This window comes from Myxocyprinus asiaticus, chromosome 4, assembly GCF_019703515.2.
Source record: "Myxocyprinus asiaticus isolate MX2 ecotype Aquarium Trade chromosome 4, UBuf_Myxa_2, whole genome shotgun sequence".
NCBI lineage: Eukaryota > Metazoa > Chordata > Actinopteri > Cypriniformes > Catostomidae > Myxocyprinus > Myxocyprinus asiaticus.
In genome coordinates this window covers 47,870,317-47,893,335 of record NC_059347.1, presented here as the reverse complement: position 1 = coordinate 47,893,335, position 23,019 = coordinate 47,870,317, and the positions used below count along the sequence as shown (strand labels likewise).

The following is a 23,019-nucleotide window of genomic DNA, read 5'->3' as shown; positions in this document are numbered from 1 at the left end:
CACTAACCAGCCACAATCCAGTTAAACCAGGTGTTAAATGTGCTGAAATATGTAGCACTGGATTTAAATTAAGCTATTGTCATTCTTTTCTATGTAAATTTGACTTATAGACTGCGCCTTATTTACATGTTTATAAGTTATCTTTGAAAATCAATTTGTCTATGGAAAAAATGAATGGGATTTTTACTTCCGGAACAAGGTTGTTGCGCTCTACAGTTCCAGTAAAATGAGCCAGATCCTACTACAGCCTTTAAAACATTGTACTCAAAACTGACCCGCAAGATGGCAAATTGTGCAGTGTAAATTGCATTCAGCATTACATTTCTGATCATGTATGTGTTACTACCTATTTTTATTATTATTATTATTTTAGTAAATCAGGTGCTAAAACAACACTGACAGCCTGTGCAAATAAACAACACTATCAGTGGGCACAATTCAGTCTTAGTGAATTCCCCACTTATTGTTGGGCTTAATGTTTACAGAGAGTGATTGTGTGAGACTAACCTGTGAAACACTCGCAGTTGGGGTCAATCTTACAATCGCATTCACTGGTCGCCCCTGCGATTACAATAATTTCTCCATTTGTGGACACTTCCTGTACACGGCTGTGCTTCCTGTCATCTGTTTCGGCAATGTACAGCACCCCCTGGTGGCTGACAGCAATAGCTTTCGCTCCCTCCAACACTGACCGCACAGCTGTTTTCCCCAAAAGCACTGGTTCAGTGCTTGCCACGGGGCAGTGGATGGGTCGCCCGGCAACCACATGCACCTGCTGGGACTCACTCACTTGGAGCACCAGGTTATTATCAAGCACGTAGAGAGAGTTATCCAGTGGACTCACTGCCAGGTCTGTGGGCCACTCTAAACGCACCTGTGGAAACACAAACATTCACTATTTGAAATCTAATGTGGTTTGGGAATGAAGATACTACACTTTTATAAAGCTGAAAAGTGTTTTGTTTATCAAAGTAAATTTCACAGTCCACCCTGATCTGCTGTTGGCCAATCAGATCTCACAAAAAGAAAATAATTATTTTTAGCTACTGCTGACAAGTGGCAAGTATGTATGTTTAAAAGAAAGTAACAGGTTCAATGTAATTAAACCATCGAATATGGTAAATGTGGATTACTACAGAAAATGATTTTGGTTACAGTAACATACTTACAGTGGAAGTAAAGAGGGTCAGTGGAGGGTTTAAAAGTAAGGTTTGTCTGGAAGGTTTAAAAGCAGAAATATGAAGCTCTTATTAAGTAGTTACATGAATTATTGTTTGAGATGTAAACTGGCCTATCGTCCTTATTGAGGTGGGACTACTTTTCTAGGTGGATGAACTTCTAATTATACCTTACCAACACAATCCCTGTGAGTGTTTTAAAAAAAAAAATGTATTGTTGTAGTCCTTTTCTGGTATCCTTGTTTGTATCACATGAAAGTTACCATGTTAACCGGCTTTAAATGATCATGACATTGAAGTTAAAAGATTGGATATAACTTTACACAGTCACAGGTGATTCTATAACTCTTGTCAACACATATAATGTAATGTCTTGTGGCTATACTTAAACACTGTGTATTTCAATATTTATAGCTTGGCCCTGTATACTTTCACTCCAACTGCATAATTTTTTTTATGAACTGGAGGAATGAGTCAAAATAATTTTCTGTGATAATTAGCAATATGCCATAAGTGCTTTCAATAGAGCATAACAATTTGATTTTGAACACTAATCGTTCCTTAAAGGTACACTCAGTAATGTTTTCCCTATTAAAAAGATTTACTCCTAAAGAAGTTAACTGTAATTTTGAAACATACGTATGTATAAAATCATGACCACTCACATGAGACTCTAGTCATATCATTAACCTTATAAAAGCTGTTTTATTCTACATGGAGCAGGGGCGCCCTCATGGGGGCAGCCATTTTAGAATCACATGACCAGCTGAATTCTACTCGCTTAATCTCAGTAAACCATCTTGTTATTGGACACTTTCACTCTTGGAATCATGGCTGACTGTGAGTAGTGAATTTCTACAATGGCATCTGTAACGGAAAACTATTGATTTTGAATGATGCTGATTCCACACCACTAGGTGTCACTGTAAATCCAAGAAGACACAATCAAAAAACAGATTATTATGATGCATTTTTCATACAAGAATAGAAATAGCAGTATAATTAATATTATTTCTGTTTTAACTGATATACTGTAATGTTAAGCAACTGCTTTTACACTAAGGCCAGACTTGCCATTTATTTGTTATGGACATTTATTTTTGGTATGCATCCATCAAGTTCCAAATAAAAAGAGAAAATGAGATTAAGTACTAGAGTTGGGGTACTCGAACTCAGTCTCGAGCCTTTCTGACTTGGGAATTTTTTCAGAGTCCGGCCGAGTCCATGGAATTTGTGATGCAATGAAAAACAAACAAACAAACAAACAAAAAAATAACATAACATAGGGTGACCATACGTCCTCTTTTCCCCAGACATGTCCTCTTTTTCAGACCTGAAAAAAGCGTCCGGCCGAGATTTCAAAATTGCCTCTACATGTCCGGGATTTGGGTTTGTCTTCATATTGATGTGCTCTCTACAGTTAGTACTATCATACACTCTGTGTATGTCCTTATGTGTGATTATTCTGGCTGAGAGCAGCAGCGCACACTCTTTCAAAGTACCTTCTCTCTCTCTCTCGCACATGCCTGTGCTGTATTTGTGTGCGGAAAAGAGTTCGCCATTCACCAGACGTGCTCTGCCGCTCTCATCCAGAAATATCAATAACGTAAGTACACTTTAAAAAGTACGTTCCCCAACTCTGCAAATTATTAAATAGAACACGTTTTATCAGACTCACGCTTACTACGCAAAGCCATATAGACTCTGTCGACTATATCGACATATAAAAACTATATCGAGACTAAATCAAATTTACTACGTATCAGCTAGGGACATTTAAACTAATATGATGGATGAAACAGACCATGATGGAAATTGTACAACTCAGTTCGTCACATATTTGTAGCGCAACCTCTGTGTGTTACCTGTAAAGCTGGCACTTGCGTTTCAATGGCAAAAAAGTCAAAATACAATGAAGAGTGAGGGGAAAAGTCTCTATTCACCTATTATCCATACTAAATATAATGTGAAAAGAACGAAACGTCAGCCCAAGGTGAGTTTGATCTTGACTTTAGGGAAGTAGGCTACACCTGGACACAGCAGGAGGACTGAAAAGTGTGAAGTGTAGTACTGTAGTATATCAATATTTTTATTTTATGCTGTTTTATTTAATTTTATGGGCATTATTAAATGTTTTAATATTCCATTTATTAAATATATTAAACACATTAAATGTATTTATACCACGGGTCTGTTAAATGCTTGATTCTGATTGGTTCACGGATGTTCTAAGTTGTGCAATTATTTTTCAAGGAAACGCACGGCTATAAGTAGTTCCAGGTCTTGACTGCATAACAGTTCCATATCACTTCGCCAAATTATTTCAGTTATTTCAAAGAGGCTACAGGCTACCAAAACAAAATAACCAATTAAAACAAAGTCATAGGTTAAAGTAAATCGGTTAAGAACGTCAAATTTACCACCTCGGGTGTGCATTATTTTTATACAATTCAACGGTCCATTGTCAATTATTCCTTAAATAATTACATTACATGTATTTCACCTATAATTTTAGATAAAACTAAACTAAATTGAAAGGACAAATTGAAAATGAAGTAGAAATAAAAACTAAATTAAAATTCGAAATAATAATAACTCTGGTTTTAATGACTAACACAGCTTTCACTTTCTTTGGAGTGTGTTTGAGTGGAGGGGAAAAGCAACAAATAATTTAAATGTCAACAGAACGCAATAAGAAGTGTGTTGAAGAACAGTTTTGTCTTCATATACCTAAAGCATATGCTTACATTCTGAAACCACTTTGAAATTTGTTCAGCAGGATACTAATCATTTGTTTTTTGCATTTATATTGACAAATCGTTTTTCTTAGTTGTGAAGGTTAAAATAAGCTTAAAATATTGATGTTGAGTTTACAGTTACAATTTTAATTCAGATTCTTGAACAGATTCATTCGGACTCGGACTCGACTCAACTCGGCCTGTTACGGACTCGGACTCGATTGTTTAAAGACTCGGACTTGCCTCGACTAAGATGGACTCGAACCCAACACTATTAAGTACTTTTCATTTGTATTGAAGTATATAAGTATTGGAAACTGAGTTTATTGGACTGTTTAAAAAATAGGCATTATGACAAAGCTATATAATTTATAATATATATCATATCATATTACTCATACCATGATATAAGGTTTTGGTCATGCCATCTTCCCCTAATTTGCAGCTACAGTAGGTAAAAAGTTTGTGTGTGTGTGTGTCCACAGCTGTCCGACAGCTGGACAGTATTCAGCGTGAAGTGTGTCATATCCCAGGCACGCTGGGAATTATGCAGATTTTAGTGCTCCTTTTACCCAGTGGCCTGCGGCACCTTATTTCCTGCTCTCTCTTTCTCATCACTGTCTGATTCTTATTCACATACAACACACCACATGACATGAACTGTGGAGGAGTGTAGTGTGTGTGTGTGGATGAGAGAGTGAGAAAGGGAGAGGAAAATGAAAGAGAAATCAAGGGACAGTCTGCCAAAAATTGATGCTATTCAGGAGTGGAAAGAATTGTGTCTGACTTTGAAGGGAGAGCCGTCCTGCAGATTTAATGAGGACACACCGAGTTAAACTGCAGGAGGAGAGCGACACAGAGAGAGAGAGAGAGAGAGAGAGAGACAGAGAGAGTGTAGATGGGTTTTTAAGAGCACTTTAAGAGAAAGATGTGAAATTGCCTCATGTTTGAGAAAAGCTTTAAGATTTTAGTGTGCAAAATGGATAGACCAGTAAAAGACAGCAACCTCAAAGGAGGAAGTGAGAATGAGCGCGAGTGAGAGAGATAAAAGAAAAGTAAGGATGTTGCTGCAAGCTGTATAATGTAACTCTGTAGCACCAGAGAGACCTTCTGTATCATCACTTTCACACTCTTGAGGTGAACAACATAAATCTCTGTGTGTGTGTGAATCCTGTAGAATTGAAGGAAAAGGTTGAATGAAAGAGGGAGAAAGAGGGTTTGGTCCAAGCTTTTACTGTCTGTGTAGGGTGTGTATGGAGAGTTCTCTTCATCTTACAAGTCTTCAGGCTCAGTTCTGCATGCTTTGTATTATAACCTCCCTATCCACGTTCAAATCTCATCTCTTCTCTCAATATTTCGGCTCTAATTACAGTCCTGGCTGATTTTCTTAATTGTCTAGGTTTGTTCTGATATTCTGTTTTATGTTTGCTGTAGATTTTTGTTGTATTGTACCAAATTATTATTTATGACTTTGTTGTAAAGCAACCTTGAACTTGGGTAAGGCACTATGTAAATAAAACTTCTGATATTCAATTCAATTGTATGAGGGTGTGAAATGACATGCTGAATCTCACATTTCTGAAGTCTGCAAGCAAACACGTTAATAGTGTATGTGACTTTTAACTTGTGTACATTACAAAACATTTATTTGTTTAGTGAACTATACGAATTTAATCTTTAAGAACTGAATTGTTGTTCTTGACAGTGGTAATTCTAGGAAATACTGTTTATTAACAATATGGGCTCTATTTTTGTGAACGTGCTAAGCGCAGCACTATGCGCAGCACTATGCGCAACAACCATGAATTTATACTACCTGCTTCTTAAAAATGTGCTGTCTTTAGTTTATCGCTTGTGCTTGACATGGAATTGAGTATATAATAGGACACGGATGGTGCAATAACCAGAGAAGAACCTCAGAATTAAATTGCACATGACCCAACCCATTAGCGCTTTGCGCACTTGCGCCTATACTTAGCGCATGCTTGCAAGAAAATGCCAAAACTTAACGGCCATGCCCATTGACTTTGCACTTATGATTTATAGCATAGCGCTGCGCTTTGCACTAGCACTAATAGGGCCCTTTGTGTGCTTCTTTTATCGCCCATGTGTGTGCAGAGAAATGCGTGTGTGAATTTGTATCTCTGTGAATTCTTAAGTGTGCGTAGAGATGCCACAAAAAGTATTTGCATGTTTAAATGGACAATTTACCCCAAAGTGAAAATTCTGTCATCACTTATTCACCATCATGTTGTTCGAAACCCATCTGACCTTCTTTCCCCCATGGAACACAAAAGGAAATGTTAGGCAGTATGTTAGCCTCAGTCACCAATCACTTTAATTGTAATGAAATACTGTAGATGCAATGAAAGTGAATGGTGTCATTCAGCCAAACATCATCTTTTGTGCTCCATGAAAGAAAATGGAGAGTAAATTAATTTTCTTTTTTAGTTGAACTATTCTTTTACGCCAATACTTTTTTTATGATTAACACTGCATTAGATCAAAAATATCAAACCAAATCACATTTATTTAAAAGATAGTATAAGAACAGTTTTCAAGGAAAATGTCCAAAAAATAGACTTTGAATTTAATTTAATAATAATAATAATAATAATAATAATAATAAAACACATTCAAATTAATACAATTATTTCTGGTTGTCAAAAGTTATTGTGATGAACTACACATACAGTTACTCTGCTTTGACACCTTTGTAAACTGATACAATTTGATATAATTTATATCTTCACTCAAAATCACACTGGGACCAGTTGTTTAAAAAGTAATGGCTCAATAGGTATGAAAAACTTTGTTTTGGGAAAATGCCTAGCATCGTTTGTTTGCAAATTCCACTTCGTTTGATATTTTGTTATCTAATTTAATGACAATCATACATTAAGTGTGGCTTATTCCAAATACTTTTTGGTGCCACTTTATTTGAATTTCTGAGTGTGTATGTGGGTGAGATCTTCACCTGGCTAATGTCCATACGAGAGTCACAGCTGATTGGCTGGGTGGAAGTGAGTCCGTTTGACCCAATGACGGTTGTTATCACACCTTTGTCATCAATCTTACGGATCGTTGATCCGTCAACGAAGTAAATGAACCCGTGCTTGTCCACCGCAATACCTGCAGAACAACAGGATACATGCACTGTCAATTCTCTCGCTCTCTCTTTCAGATTTAATGTGTTTTATTGGCATTATATATAATGTTCCATTTATTGCCAAAGCAAATGCAGTTTAATTGCATATGATGAGAAACAGCACTAAAAAGGAAGAAAATGTCTTTCTCTCTGTTTCTCTCACCCAGTCAGGTAGTATATTTGTCTGTTCTGATTGTTTCATCTTAAATAAATGCAGTTTCTCTTATATATGCAGATTTATTCAAATTTACATCAGGCATGCAAAAAAGACAGTATTTCTTTTCATTGTTCATTTCTCATCATAGTTCAGATTTTCTCTATCATTTCATTTGTCTTACTCAATGCTTGCAAATCACTTTGAGCTGAGCAACACTGAGGCTTTATGTTTAAACTGTGCTGTGGACAAACACACAGTATTAGAGTTTAATTAAAGCACATTAGCACAAATACACCTCCAGGCCACAAGCAACAGGACACAAATAGGAAGATGAGAAATTTATGTCATAGACTTTATTGTTCATAATTGTTATTGTTTCTATCAAAGGTGTCTGTTCTGTATGGTCTTCGTGGAGCAAACCAAATGTTAAGCCCTCAAAAGACACACACACACACACACACACACACACACACACACACACACAGAGAGAGAGAGAGAGAGTTATGAATGTTTAATGCTGTGTGTCGTTTACTGATATTCTTGTCCTCCAGTGGGTTTTCACTCTAAACCAGAGAAGGGCTTATATAACCATCTCTCACAGACCCATCATGATTGTTATAGCAAATAGCACAGTGTGTGTGTGTGTGTGTGTGTGTGTGTGTGTGTGTGTTTGATTGTTTGTTTGTGGCTTTCTTTTCCCTTCTCTAATTTACACTCTTTATTCTCACTCTCTCTCTCTAATGAGAATCACAGAGATAAACAGGTCTGTTCACATATTGGTCTGTTCTCATTTTAACAGCGTTGATTTACTGTGGGAGAGATGGAGTCACACACACACATTTGTTTTTCTATCATGGTGGGGGCTTTCCATTGGCCTTCTATTGTTTTTATTCGGAGCTAATGATACATATTGGCCCCCACAATGTGTGCACATATATACAAACAGACACTCATATACACCCAGAAACAAAAATACACACATGTAATTATAAGCACAGCCTTGACTACATATACATTATACACATGATCTGAGACCACATAAAAAATCTGGAATTCAAGATCTAGGATTTGATAATTTTGAAAAAATTTAAATAAAAACTTTATGATGAAAAGTAATATAAATTTTAATATGATTTTTTTTTTCTAGTTTCCTAATCAGTTAAGCACATTTGACATAGACCATGTTAAAGCTGAGGTGTGTAATTTTTTCGGTGTTTAAATATTTTCTCCTATCTCAGCTTAATATGCAGAGAAAAATGATTAAACTTTAGGCATGAAATTCTACATGGCGCAAACTGATAGGTCCTTTGACGTAACTGGGTAGCCAATCAACTGTGTACTCTCCCTTTGTCTAATATTGACCAGTTTTGCAGATAAGCTGGTTTAAGCCCAACACAGCAATATTGCCCCAACCAATAATGGGAGTTGGGGGCGGGACTGTCTGTTCATCAACTGCAGACAGGGGGCGTATTCGGAAGCCTGTTTGAAAACACTGTTTATTGTTGCAATTCCAGTCTGTGATGCTATGACATTTTAAGGGATACCCAAATATGAAAATGATAGGTGTATGTGAGAAACAGTTCAATATTTAGAATTTGTATTTAATATATTTATATTATAGTCCCTCTTCTTTTGTTTTTGGTGATTTGCATTCTTCATGCATACCGCCCCCTACTGGGCAGGGAGGAGAATTTATGGTAAAAACTGACTTAAAAATGTATCTTGAGAGCTGAGATATTCTTCTAAAAATCTTAGCTTGTTTTCTGCAGAAGAATGTTGTACACATCTGGGATGGGATGAGGGTGAGTAAATGATGAGAGAATTTTCATATTTGGGTATCCCTTAAAGTGTGTTATCCCTGTGCCATAGCTTCACAGACTGGAACTGCAACCATAAACTGTGTTTTCAAACAGGCTTCCGAATACGCCCCCTGTCTGCTGTTGATTGAACAGATAGTCCCCAACTCACATCATTGGTTGGGCCAACAGATAAATGTTTAAATCAGTTTTTACCATAAATTATCCTCCCTGCCCAGTAGGGGGCAGTATGCACGAAGAATGCAAATCACCAAAAACAAAAGAAGAAGGACTTCTCACATATATCTATCATATCATGTCTGAACACATTGGTTTAACTACTGGAGTCTTATGAATTACTTTTATGCTGTGTTTACGTGCATTTTGCAGCAAAATTTTGCCACCCATTCACTTGCATTGTGAAGAGCTGAAATATTCTTCTAAAAATCTTCGTTTGTGTTCAGCAGTAGACAGAAAGTCAAACACACCTGGGATGGCATGAGGGTGAGTAAATGATGAGAGAATTTTCATTTTTGGGTGAACTATCCCTTTAAGCTCTAACTCCTTTGTACAACAGGTCAGATTTCCATGCTTCCATTATAGCACACAAATTGCTATTTGAAACATTCCCAAATCATGCTGGGATAATATGTTTCATCATAGTCCATGCCTGCTTAGGTGCATGCTGTCTATGTAAACTTGTTAACTTTGGTAATTTTTCAATTAAATGCTTCAAATGTCTCAAATTGTTATACTGAATAATGAAAAGGAGAATTAAGTAAGGGGGGGAAAATAAGAAGAAAAAAAAAACTATATTTGCACTAGTGGTCTCTTTTGTAGGCACATATGGACCTCAAGTAATGGGTTTAGAAGAAGTTAATGCCTCTGAAGACACTGTAGAGTCAGATATCTGTATTAATATTTATGGAAACAATAAATGTAGAAAAAATAAGTGATATGAAAACAAGCTCCATCAAAATCTGCCATAACGTAGAGAGCAGAGCAATATAATCTAACATCGGGGTCAGTAAATTATTTAACATTTTTAATGCATTCAAAAATAGCCTTCAAGCATAGCCGTGTTATGATATCTCGTACATTATTTCAAGCTTCTTTTGTATTTGTTGTTGATTTTATAATGATCAGCTATAATCTGAATGAGAACGTTTAATTTATAATGTATTTCAATTAATTTAAGTATTTCACATAATTGGATGGTACTTTTTGTGGTTTTATAAAGTGAGAAAAAAAAAAATGCGCTCATAAACGTAAAACTTCCCTTGAAAATCAATTCCAGGGGACACTTAATATAATATATCTGATTCTGGTCTCCTTATATAAAAGTTATTTTAAGACACTGATGAACATACACACTTACACTCTCTCTCTCTCTCTCTCTCTCTCACACACACACACACACACACACACACACACACACACATTGGTGCGGCTAATAATACCCTAATAATTACCAGTTTGTAACCAAAAAAAAAGTCCTCTCAAACCACCCAAACCCACCCACACACAATACCCTGGATGATGAAATACTACCTGCCTCAATAAGCCTGTTTGCGAATGCATCTTGTTATGGGTTCTAATTACAAGGCATATTATCCACTTAACGAGCATAACCAGCTTAATAATTTATACTGCCGCTGAAAGGGTATACCCCCCTCTGCTCTTCAAAGGGTCCTGAAAACTGACACTGAGAGAACCCCGTTCCAAAAATTTGCTTTCTTACTCATCTGATAAAATGCCAAATGCTAGTTAGAGTTGAAGATGATCAGAGAGGAAGCTAATCCTTACACTCACACTCACATATTAAAACTCAAAGCAAAATACGTTAATTTAGACCTCAGAAGCACTTCTCCTCTCTCTGACCCTGCTGGAATGGAGCATCTCTCTCTCTATCTCTACTTCTTCTCTGTACCTCCTTTTCTCTTATACTCTCAGCTGGCATCAGACCAGACAGTGAGTGCCCTATCATGCAGGGAGCTGTGAATTAATGTACCCTTTTTCTCCACATCTCTCTCCACACTGAATCCAAGATTTCACTGAATCATGGAGCTGGCTTGCTCAAATTTTGGTCTCAACTGTTTGAGACTAACTGTACTGCATATTTGCACCCATTTTGAATTTTTACCAATGCATGAAATAGGAAGTTCAGAGAAAAAAAAAAACATCTGAATTCCCATGACAATTTAATGTGAATGGACTAGAGATGTCTGGAGATTTGTGGGTGTACCAAGCTGACATCTTATTTTTTTTCCCTCTCATTTAAACCAAGCTTTTTATTTTAGTATATTTCAAATGTAATGTATACAAAGTCAAACAAGAAGAGCTATATAATTAATGTGGATAGCTTATCTTAGATATTTTGGTCTTGGAAGAATTTGAGAAATTTGAGTTCATATCTCTGACTTATTGCAATGTGAGCACCATGTTGAAATCTCTAAAGACGAAGACACATGTGAGATTAACAGGGATGTCTTCTCTGGAGAGAAAGATTTAAGCAAAACTCTCTATTTACTCCTTATGTACTGTACATTTTTTGCAGCACTAAAGAGATCTCATTTGTGATATCATTTTTCTTCTCTACGATATGGAAAGCAACATACTGTCAAAGAGTGCTTTATGTGACTGCATGTTCCTTTAATGTAAGTGTTGATTTTCATCTGATTCCAAATCCAGATGCTCATTAAAATAACTAAGTTCAGGCACATAACTGTGAATGGCATAAGCTGATAGGTTCATTGATCTTGTTATATGAGGACCTACTAAGTAGTGGGAATTGGGCATTTCAAATTGGGAGAAAAGGGGATAAAAAAGAAAAGTACAACATAGTTCTGCTATTAATAATCTAAAGGGCAGTTCTTTTTACTCAATATATTCATGAACTACTCTAATAAGTTAACAACCATGCAGCACAACAAAAATATCACATTTTCCAACAGTTCTCAGAATCATGTGATTTTCGGGGTCTGGAAAAGAAGAGTTTAAATAAATCTAGCTTAAGCTTTGAGCTGCACATTCAGAGAGTGTTTGTACTACCAGGTATCTAACAGCCCACCATTGTTTAGAGACACTGGGGTCAGGAATTGGCTGGTTAGCATGACCCCATTAGACCTGACCAGAACTACACCATATTGTGCCAAAAAATTTTTTTTTTTTTTATTATTTGGCAGATGCTTTTATCCAAAGCGACTTACAGTGCACTTATTACAGCAACAATTCCTCCGGAGCCTTGCTCAAGGACACAATGGTGATGGCTGTGGGGATCAAACCAGCAACCTTCTGATTACCAGTTATGTGCTTTAGCCCACTATGCCATCACCACTCCAAACAACATGTACGAAAAACATGTTTTCCGCATTGATGGCCATTCAAAAATAATATTGTGTTGTCACAATTTTTTTTTTTTTTCAAGCAACATATAAAAAGTTTTTTGTTATATTACAGTAGATGTTTTAGCAGTGACAGACTGTTTTGGAGCACTCTTTAAAGTGTGAAGTGGACTTTTTGTGGAATTTTCCCTGTCTATTTCTATTGTCGAGTGCCCCAGAGCAACTTCAGATTGTGTACTTCCAGGATGCCCTGTGCCAGCAGAGCACTGCCATAAAGAAGAATGGGGATACTAATGGATAACTATCTCCAGGTATATTAGAACTCATTCTGCTCAGAGAGTCAATCCTCCTAGTAGATTTCCCTGTAATGTCTTGTCAAAATCATACCATTTACCTCTTAAAAATCAAATTTATTTTAAAGAATCTGGGAATTTTTTTATGATCTTGGTATTTTCTGTTTTATTTTGGGTTGTTTACTGGCCCACAGCCTGTGATAGTTGGAGCTAGCTGAAGACTTGCTCTACATTTTTCTGCACTAAATAGATCATAGTCAAGGAAGATGCTGCCGTGATGCAGGGATCAATACGGCATCACTCTGATTTTCTACATGTATAAAGAGATATTGATTATAAAAACATTCTGTATATTGAGATTAATTGAATCAACAGTGAGCCAAAGTCAAGACACACTCTACTTCACAGAACTGTCAAGACTCATATAAGTGTAACATATGAAGATGCACATACCAGTGTTGCATGTAATTTTAGAAACAATTACAGAAAAATCATCACACAGACATGTTAATGCTTTCACTGCAGTCTATTTGTCTGGATCCTCTCATGGCCTGAGAACACAGAAGGTCGGATAAAGGAGTCAGCATTTCGGTCAGACACTCTTACAGATAATAGACTTCAGTAAAAACACTAACAAGGGGAAAACGAATATTCTTCCCCGAGAAACACAATGGATGGCTTTTATCTGTCATTTGCTGAAGAAAAAAAAAAAACATATATGGAATGTTGAAGTGTGTGTAAAAGGCTTAAATCAGTTTTAAATGTGATTTACTATTAGACAGTGATCTGAAATACAGCTTTTGCTTCCAGAGCAGCATGAAATCAAAGTGCAAGCACACTCACACACACACACACAACATTCCTGCTCTGGGATTGTTTATGAATTCTATCCTCAGGGGTTTACAAGTAAGTGGAGGCTTTTAACTGCGACAGTTGAGTGAGTGAGTGAATGAGTGAGTGAGTTTGTGTATGAGGGCGAAAGAGAGAGTGCACAATGAGGCTTGAAGGATACGAGAACATACGTGCCTGTTAGCCACGCCCCCGTCTGTCTAGCAGGCTGACTGACGGGTTTAAAGAGACAGTGGCACTGATGGATAGGCGGGACTAATAGCTGCTCCGCCTGATTTAGCAAAGAGGGGAGACATCTTTCATTTATATAACTTTTTCTAGTTTTTCTCTCACTGAAAAATGCCACTATTTTTCTCTTTTCATCACCAATAACCACTTCACCTTTCTACCTGTCTCATACTGTCGAGAGATTCTTTTTGAGATGATACAAATGTTGATCATTTTACATTTCATTCAATTCTGAAAAGTACTGTATCTACAAAAATAGCTATGTGATGAAAAATCGATTATTTGACCCAATATTTTTGTGTTGATGTATTTTTATGCAGTGCTCACGAGGCTTTAAGCATGGCAAATTATTTCAGACACGCAACAGACAAGATATGATGCCACGCTCGAGGGTTTCTGGTTTTAACAAATAATAAATCAAATAACAAATGTCATTATATTCAGAATGACATGCAGCTCTAAATTATGTATTCTTTGTATTGAGCTAAGAGGTCAGTGTGTTACATTTCGTTGTTCTGTTGGTTACACAAAATGGCAGGTGAGAGTTGTACCAAACTTGAACTTTGGTACGCAGCAGAATGGTAAGCAAATTTCTTTACACAAGCTTGCGTTTCCGGACTCCTGTCTTTGGATGCGTTTGAAGTGTAGTGTGACCGCATATTCATGTTTATTATTAGTGTATTGTGCTGTTACCTCAGCAACATGCTGATGTCAAAGCCTACAGAAATCAATTGTGGGTCCAGTTTCCCGTGCTAAGGGATATCTGTGTGGCACAGCCTATGTAGAGCATTCCAAAATGGTGGCTAATGAGGTTCAATGAGGGTTAGGATGCTGCCTAAAGTTGTAATATGTAAACCAGGCAAATACTGTTCAGCGTAAGACAGACCCCGTTGTATTAAAATGAATGGGAGAAATTGGAAAATAACAGATGTCGAAAAAGTCCGACCTTAAAGGGCGATCACACTACAATTCACCCTCCATTCAAATGCATAAGATCAGGGGAGAAATGAAATGCAAGCTCATGCGAAGAAATTTCGTACTATGCTGCATACCAAAGTTCAAGCTTGGTGAACACTGAACTGTGAATTCGTATGATGAGAGGACGCGTGACCAACAGAAGAGCGAAACGCCACACCCTGATCTCTTGGCTCAATACAAAGAATACATATTTTAAAACCACGTGTTTTATTGTTCCAGGAACGTGAGTAGACAATATATATATATATTTCTTATATAATATTATTTTTTATTCGTGATGTATTATTTGCTTACACAAGAAGCCCTCCCACTTGATATCATATTGTGGTTCGTTGTGTTGTCTGAAAAAATGAGTGTGCTTAAAGCCTAAGCCGCACCTTTACTGGAAAAAGAGCCTATGACCTTTCAGATACAGACATTGCCTGCCTGTCAACTCCAAAACACCCATGCGCATTAGCTGGACCTGAAAAATAGTGCTTTTTTTGTGTGATTTAAGCTAAAGAAGCAAAATTTTTTATACCATTGGTTTTTACTACTGATTTGAAATATGTTCTTTGATCGTAATATTGACAAACCATTTTTTCTTTTATTTTTTTTCAATTTGGAATACCCAGTTCCCAATGTGCTTTTAAGTCCTCATGGTCGCGTAGTGATTCACCTCAGTCCGGGTGGCAGAGGATGAATCACATTTACCTCCGCGTCTGAGACCGTCAACCTGCGCATCTTATCACGTGGCTTGTTGAGTGCGTTGCCATGGAGACATAGTGCGTGTGGAGGCTTCACGCCATCCACTGCGGCATCCATGCACAACTCACCACGTGCCCCACCGAGAACGTACTACATTATAGCGACCACAGGGAGTTTACCCCATGTGATTCTACCCTCCCTAGCAACCGGGCCTATTTGGTTGCTTAGGAGACCTGGCTGGAGTCACTCAGCATGCCCTGGGATTCAAACTAGTGAGCTAGCAAACTCCAGGGGTGGTAGCCAGCATATTTTGCCACTGAGCTACCCAGGCCCCCGACCACCATTTTGGAGATTTTGGTATATCTAAATTCAAGTATATATGAGCTATACATTTATGCTGCTTGTATCCACAGAAAATAGCTGCCCGGGTGCGTTCCAAAGATGGCCACCAAGTGGACTGACTTGCCTTGAAAAGGACTTTGAACCTGGCAAGCTCCTGTGTCCAAGTTGGGCATTTGTTACTACGAAATATCACACATTCAAGTCGGAAACAAAATACAAAAGAGGCCAAACTAAAACAAATACACAATGAAAAACGAAAAGCTCTTTTCTGCTGTGCCAGTAAATAATAATTTAAAAAGTATATAAAGTAATTTATTAATAATTAAGTAAATTAATTTGCATAATACAAACAGCAAAAATTCCACATTAATAGATTTACATTAGATAACTGTCATAATAAATTATAAAAAAATATTTTAAAAAAAATAATAAAAAAAAAAAGCACTGAAATTGAAATCATTTAGCAAGATGACTGCTTTCCATCATGTTGACACAACCCTCCCAATGTCACATGTCAGCAACTCTGTAAATAAGACTTCGCTTGATCATTCATGTGCTTGGAACTCGTAATTACAATATTTCTGACTTAACTTGAAGGCCACATAACAAAAAGCAATTGCAGAGGGCTTGCATCTATCACGTCCGTACAAGCTTACAGTCAGTGGACTATATTTTGAAATGCTAGAACTTGGCTCGATTGTGCAGAGATGTAATGGCAGGCAAAAAAAAAAACAACAACAACAAAAAAAAAACTATAGCACACCCTAGGCTTTAGAAGGTAGCTGCTGATGTCGGCAGTAGGCAGCGAGGCAGCTCTCTAGATTTTAAAGCAGAGCTAGTGTGCGTGAGTATGTGTGTTGTATTCTCACCCCTGGGGTTGCTGAGGGCTGCTTCAGTGGCTTTGCCTCCATCGCCACACTGATTTGGGTGGAAGGGAGTGCACTGCTCCCCGCTGCCCGCCACCACCTCCACATTCCTGCTGAGATCTTTCGGTTCAGTTAGAGTCTTCAGGCGGTACAGCTTCCCGCTGCTAGTGTCCGACAGGTAGAGCGACTCACGCACAGGATCCATAGACAAGTAGTACTTATGAGCAGGACTAGAGCTGAGAGAGAGAGAGAGAGCACATCCCTGTGCTGAAATCATTTTATAAAGTCAAAACCCATACCAACAAAAATAACCACACACAGAAAGATGCACACATGGTTTGAGTAAAAAACCTCCAACTCTCAGAGCCTAACATAAATTTCAATCAGTCTGAACCCAAGCTCTGATCAAACCTCCCACCCCCTCCAACGCATTAGACCCCCGCTTGTCCATAATCTTCCTTTTCTTGCTCTCTGACATCCTGTCCTGCCTATGAGCAAATCTCCCTGCTGCCTCTTTTTCCTTGGGCAGAATGCAACACAGAAAAAAAAAAAAAAACAGGAGAGAACAACTTGCTAAAAGAGTGAAACACTCATAAATTGATGAGTAATTTTGTCTTTTGACAACAAAATGTTTTTTTCTCTCCCAATTGTTCACAAAAAGGCAGGCATTTCTCAAGTTGGGCTAAGTCAGACAAAGCAAAACATGTCCTTTGGCACATCACTGGTGGCTTATATGTTGTGGTGAGCTTTGAGTTGGTGCCTGAAAATTATGAGGCATTCTGTTGCTCTGACATTTAGGGGAGGATAATTCCATCTTTTTGGGTCTAAGGACAGAAAAGTGCTTTTGGGAGGAATTTGGACAATATGAAGTAGCTGGTAGAGCATAGCGTTTAGCAAACCCAGTCTAAATGGTTCAATTCCCAGGGAACATGCATACTGATAGCATGTATCCCTTGAATGCATTGAAAATCACTTTGAATTAATGTGTCTCTCAAATGTGTACATATACACTCACCGAGCACTTTATTAGGAACACTTGTACACCTACTTATTCACGCGATTATCTAATCATCCAATCGTGTGGCAGCAGTGCAATGCATAAAATCATGCAGATACAGGTCAGGAGCTTTTTTGCAGAAAAAAATGTGATCTCAGTGATTTGGACTGTGGCATTATTGTTGGTGCCAGACGGGCTAGTTTGAGTATTTCTGTAACTGCTGATCTCCTGGAATTTTCACGCATAACAGTCTCTGAAGTGTATAGAGAATTGTACCAAAAACCAAAAACATCCAGTGAACGGCAGTTCTGCGGACAGAAACGTCTTCTTGATGAGAGAGGTCAACAGAGAATGGCCAGACTGGTTTAAGCTAACAGAAAGGCTACGGTAACTCAGATAACCCCTCTGTACAATAGTAGTGAGCGGATTAGCATCTCAGAATTCACAACACATTGAACCTTGAGGCAGATGGCCTACAACAGCAGAGGACCATGTCAGGCACTTTATTTAGGATCACAGTGTTCCTAATAAAGTGATCGGTGAGTGTAAATAGTTACAGGAGCCATTTACCAAGTTTATATCAATATTTAAAAGTTAATATAGATAAATACTTCCTTCAAATCTGTGTTTGTTGGAGCCACAGTGCGGCAGTAAGCACATACAGTATACTATAGAAAAGTTTAGCCTTGGTGATCATGTGGGTGATGTAGGTTCAAATCCAACATTCAATAATCCCGATCCCATCCCCCCTTTCCTGTCCACTCCTCGCTATATATCTACAGTATCTAATGAAGTGGCAAAAGCTCCCTCAAACTGTCTGTGTTTCCAGACAGAGTGAAAAAATTGGAAATATTTATACTACAATGTTGTTCGTGTTGCTTTGACAGGGTGGAATCAGACTGTGGTTTGATCAAAAGCCCTATCTCCAAAAGACAGCTGTAGGTACTGTATGATTTCCCCCCTTGCTGTGGGGTGTAATACTGTGTGCAAACACACATGCGCGCAAAGATAAATGATTACAGTATGCTTGTCTGTGTTAGTCTGTTGGGCAGAGGTCTATCCTGCACTCTAACTCCCTCTCCCAAATTCACATGAAACGAGGAAGTTCTAGCCTATAAGTGGGAAACTGTGGAGTGAAGCTGGCAGCAGTTTGCTGAGAAAAGCTGTTATACATCGACCAGAAAAACACCTCATATAGTTCTTGACCACACACTGAAGATTACAAGCAACAGTAGCAACTGTGCAGGCTTCATTACATACAGTAGACACACACAAAAACATGTACACAGATACACAAATACACACACAGAAATAAAAACACATACACATATACACAAACAAAAACATATGGTATAAAGATACCAAAAATAAATACATTAAATGAAAAATAAATTTTGCAAGCTGATGCATAAATTAATGGAGATTCAAAATAAAAATAATGAATCCAAGCACAGTTACAACAGTGTATTGACGACTGAATGACTTAAAGGTTAAATGGTTTTGAAAAGGAACATACCTGTGTCTAATGTCACGGTTTCTGGGTGCATAAAATGCAGAACAAATAAAAGTCAACATTTGATACTGATAATCAGCTTACTTCACTATCATTTTGAAAAGATATTCCAACAGGAGAAAATTATTACTAGCACAAACTAATGTATGTAACATGAAACTGTAATTGTTGTAAGGATACAATAACCTTGCATCCTTCCATTAATACACCAGAATTTCTTCTTTACAAAAAAAAAAAAAAAAATCCAGCTTAAATAAAACAAAACCTAAGAAAAATTCTTCTGGCATCTGTGAGAACTATTCATAATACATAATGTCTGAGTTAAAAAAATAATTATCTGTGTTGGGCAGAATACTGAAAAGTATTCTGGGCTGAAAACTATGTTGTATCTTAAATATAATCAGTAACAAATGATGTTATGTTTCTGTTACATTACATAAAAATTAACAAATTCAGATTCATTTTAGAATACTTTTAGAATACATATGTATAAAGGCAAGGCACAACTGAAGAATTTTGATATAAGTCATTATTATCTTCTCTGTACTGTTACACCCCTACTTTTAACATTCAAGTGGATCTAAATAGCTAGCTAGCTATTTGTCAATAAAATTAATGAACTCAGCACTACCTCAAGATGTTAATTTTTAATTACTGTAGATCTGGAGTCCTTGTATGTTGATGTTTTTCTTTGTGAAAAGAAAGCAAACAGAAGGCAGTTTTTGGTCAACTACAATATGTCGTCTAATATAAGATATGCTCCCTGTACCTCTAAGACCCAAATGCCTCTAGCTGTGAGTTTGTAGTTACCATGCAGAGCTGTTTGTGAATATTCAGAATGTTCAGAATCTCTTGTTGACTCATTAACTGATTGGACTGCCAGAAATTACTACTTTTTAACACAAAATCGGATAAGAAATAAAAATTAAAGGAATATTGCGGGTTCAATACAAGATCAGCTCAATAGATTTTTGAGCATTTGTGGCATAATATTGATTACCACAAAAATGTATTTTGACTCATTCCTCATTTTCTTAAAAAAAAAGCACAAATCTAGGTTACAGAGGGACACTTACAATGGAAGTGAATGGGGCCAATCTGTAAATGTTAAAATACTCACTATTTCAAAAGTATAGCCACAAGACATAAACAATATGTGTGTTAACATGATTTTAGTGTGAAGTTATAGCCAATTTTACAACTTCGTTGTCATGACGATGTAATGTCAACAAACCCTAAATTTACTGTAAAAATGACAATATAAACAACTTTACAGCTCAAAAAATACATGAGTTTTAACAGAAGAATTAATTTAAGTGCTTTTATAAAATTATGAGCTTCACATTTCTGCCTTTAACCCCCCCCCACACCATTAAGCCCCATTCACTTCCATTGTAAGTGCCTCACCTCGCTGCCCATACAGAACATCTACAAGTCAGGCCCTTTACAGGATTTCTGTGGTCGTTTGGAACACCTCTGACCTACTTCAAATCATTTGCCCTTTGCAGTACGCATTCTACCATATTTTCTTACATTTCTCCCACATTTATATAATTGCTGTTTACAAATGCTGTTTCTTAACAGATCTACAAGCTCTGCAATTTACCAATGTTGATGGAGATTACAATGGAAACAATGTATCATGCACTCAAGTATTACATTTGTGTAAAAAAATGCATTATACATGAAGAAGGCATATTTTCAAACCATTTGGCAACCTCCATCAATTTTTTGTATTCTCAAAGTATTCTAACAACAGTTTTTGAAAGGACCTGTAATCTGAATTCCAGGTGCTTTGAAATGCAACAAGTGCTAAAAATAGTTACTTCATTTTTGTATTCTGAATACGTAACACTGCTACTTGTATTCTGCTACAGCCCAACCCTGTACATGTTATAAAGTGGTTAAAATAATATAAAAAAAATAAAAAAATAAATACGATTTTCAATGTGGTCTTAGACATTTGGACTCCTGTGCATACTGTACAGTATACATACAGTAATTATCTACTGTGTGCAAAAAAATAAAAACATTGCTGATTTGCTGATTGGACCAGGCAGACCTGAGCTCCAAGATGCTGATGGCAAATCCGTTGGGCAGAATCCTTCGGATGTAGTTAAAATCACCAACATACACACTTCCATCAGAACCGCAGGCCAAAGCGATGGGGGCAAACAGTTTCTGCTCCACAGCTGGACCGTTGCAGTTCGGACATGGGATCGCACGGACCACTCCGGTCCCCATCACCGTGGAGATGACCAGGGGCTGCTGGGAAATAAAGACACTCTCTCCATTGCCTTTATGAAGGATTCCTGCAGGAGAAAGAGAGTATTAGATTGAAGCCTTTATTTATTAAATATGAATTGTGACAGTGCTAAGAGACCCTGTAGAAAAGAATGACACAAACTGGCATTTAGGTAGCCCTGAGGAACAAAGAGGATTCATTGACTGGAAGGGAAGGATGTGGGATTTATTCTTTCATGCTTGGTAAATTGTACAAAGCTTTTTATTGCTCATGTGAAGGTCATGGGAATTAAATGTATTTTTTTATACTCAGTAAGTAAATTTCACACGATTCGTAGGAACGAATTTAGTACAACAAAACAATTGCGAGTGTGATAATGCTTTTAAACAGCAGTTTGATAAACAAGAGGGTAGTATAGAGTAACAGACATTTCAGAATAATATGGCCAGTAATTTTGTTTAGTTTTATTCCACCAAAGAAAATAGTTCTACAAAAAGCCAAATCAGGATCAAATGCTGGAATTCTAGGTAGAGGGCACAGACAAGTGGAGACAAATGCAGTGCTGTTTAAGAATGAGTATTGATATTGATTTCCTGATTCCCTATCTGTCACTCACTCGACGTTGGTGTCGATGTAGTGACACTAGGGGTCACTCTTGGGAGCCCGAGACACCTCTGGTCTTTGATAAAAGGCCAATGAAAATTGGCGAGTGGTATTTGCATGCCACTTCCCCGGACATACGGGTATAAAAGGAGCTGGTATGCAACCACTCATTCAGATTTTCTCTTCGGAGCCGAACGGTCATGCTCACTGAGCTGAATACTACTGTTCATTCACCTCTGCTGGATATGATGGCGCATTGCAGAGGCTTCTCCCCCCTCTGCACTGGTGCACTGCAGAGAATGCCCCTGGGCACTTCGGCAGAAAAACTAGAGAGTATATTTTCTGAAAGAGCATTTTTCCCCTCTAAAAGAGTATATATTTCTCTAAAAGAGCGCACACACGGAACGTCTTTTTAAAGACGCGTCTTTTTAAAGATGCTTTTCTGATTGTGTGTTATTCCTGGTTGTGCTCGTTATCTCTCGCCTTCTAACGGTCACGATCATTGTCTTTTGTGTCTGGGCACTGCTCACGCGGAGACAGCGTTCGTGGATGGTCATGTTCTTATTGCGAGAATATGTCCATGACAACGTTGCGGTCGCGGCTCGCCTTCGTAAGAAAGCGAGCCACCCCAGAGGCTCCCACCTCGGTCCTTTTACCCACGGGTATAATAATTTTATAATTATAATTATAATTGTATTTATTTATCACATGTTATACATTTGCACATATACAGTGAAATTCTTTTTTTTCACATAACCCAGCTAAGCTGGGGTCAGAGTGCAGGGTCAGCCATGTTACAGCAACCCTGGAGCAGATAGGGTCAAGGGCCTTGCTCAAGGGCCCAACAGTGGCATCTTGGCGGTGCTGGGGCTTGAACCCCCGACCTTCTGATCAGTAACCCAGAGCCTTAACCGCTGAGCCACCACTGTATGAGGCCAGCGCGGCTAGCACTGGGGGCGATTTGGGGACCCCAATGGGACGGCCTCCGCCGGGTATCCCCCCGCGGACCTCCCATTCCCCAGCACACTCGTCTGCCCTAATCGGGCTTCTGGGTGAG

General features: G+C 37.8%; 1 protein-coding gene across 1 annotated transcript in view; it reads right to left on the bottom strand.

Moving 5' to 3' along the window:
• The window catches only part of LOC127438669 (teneurin-1-like), a 279,485-nt gene that overhangs the window by 20,539 nt on the left and 235,927 nt on the right, over positions 1-23,019 (bottom strand). Inside the window, exons 20-24 of the mRNA XM_051694410.1 lie at positions 21,177-21,426; positions 19,118-19,138; positions 16,608-16,840; positions 6,894-7,048; positions 508-874 (exon numbers count right to left, since the gene is read on the bottom strand). Coding sequence (XP_051550370.1) covers positions 508-874; positions 6,894-7,048; positions 16,608-16,840; positions 19,118-19,138; positions 21,177-21,426 — 1,026 coding nt within the window. The remainder of the gene's footprint in view (positions 1-507; positions 875-6,893; positions 7,049-16,607; positions 16,841-19,117; positions 19,139-21,176; positions 21,427-23,019) is intronic.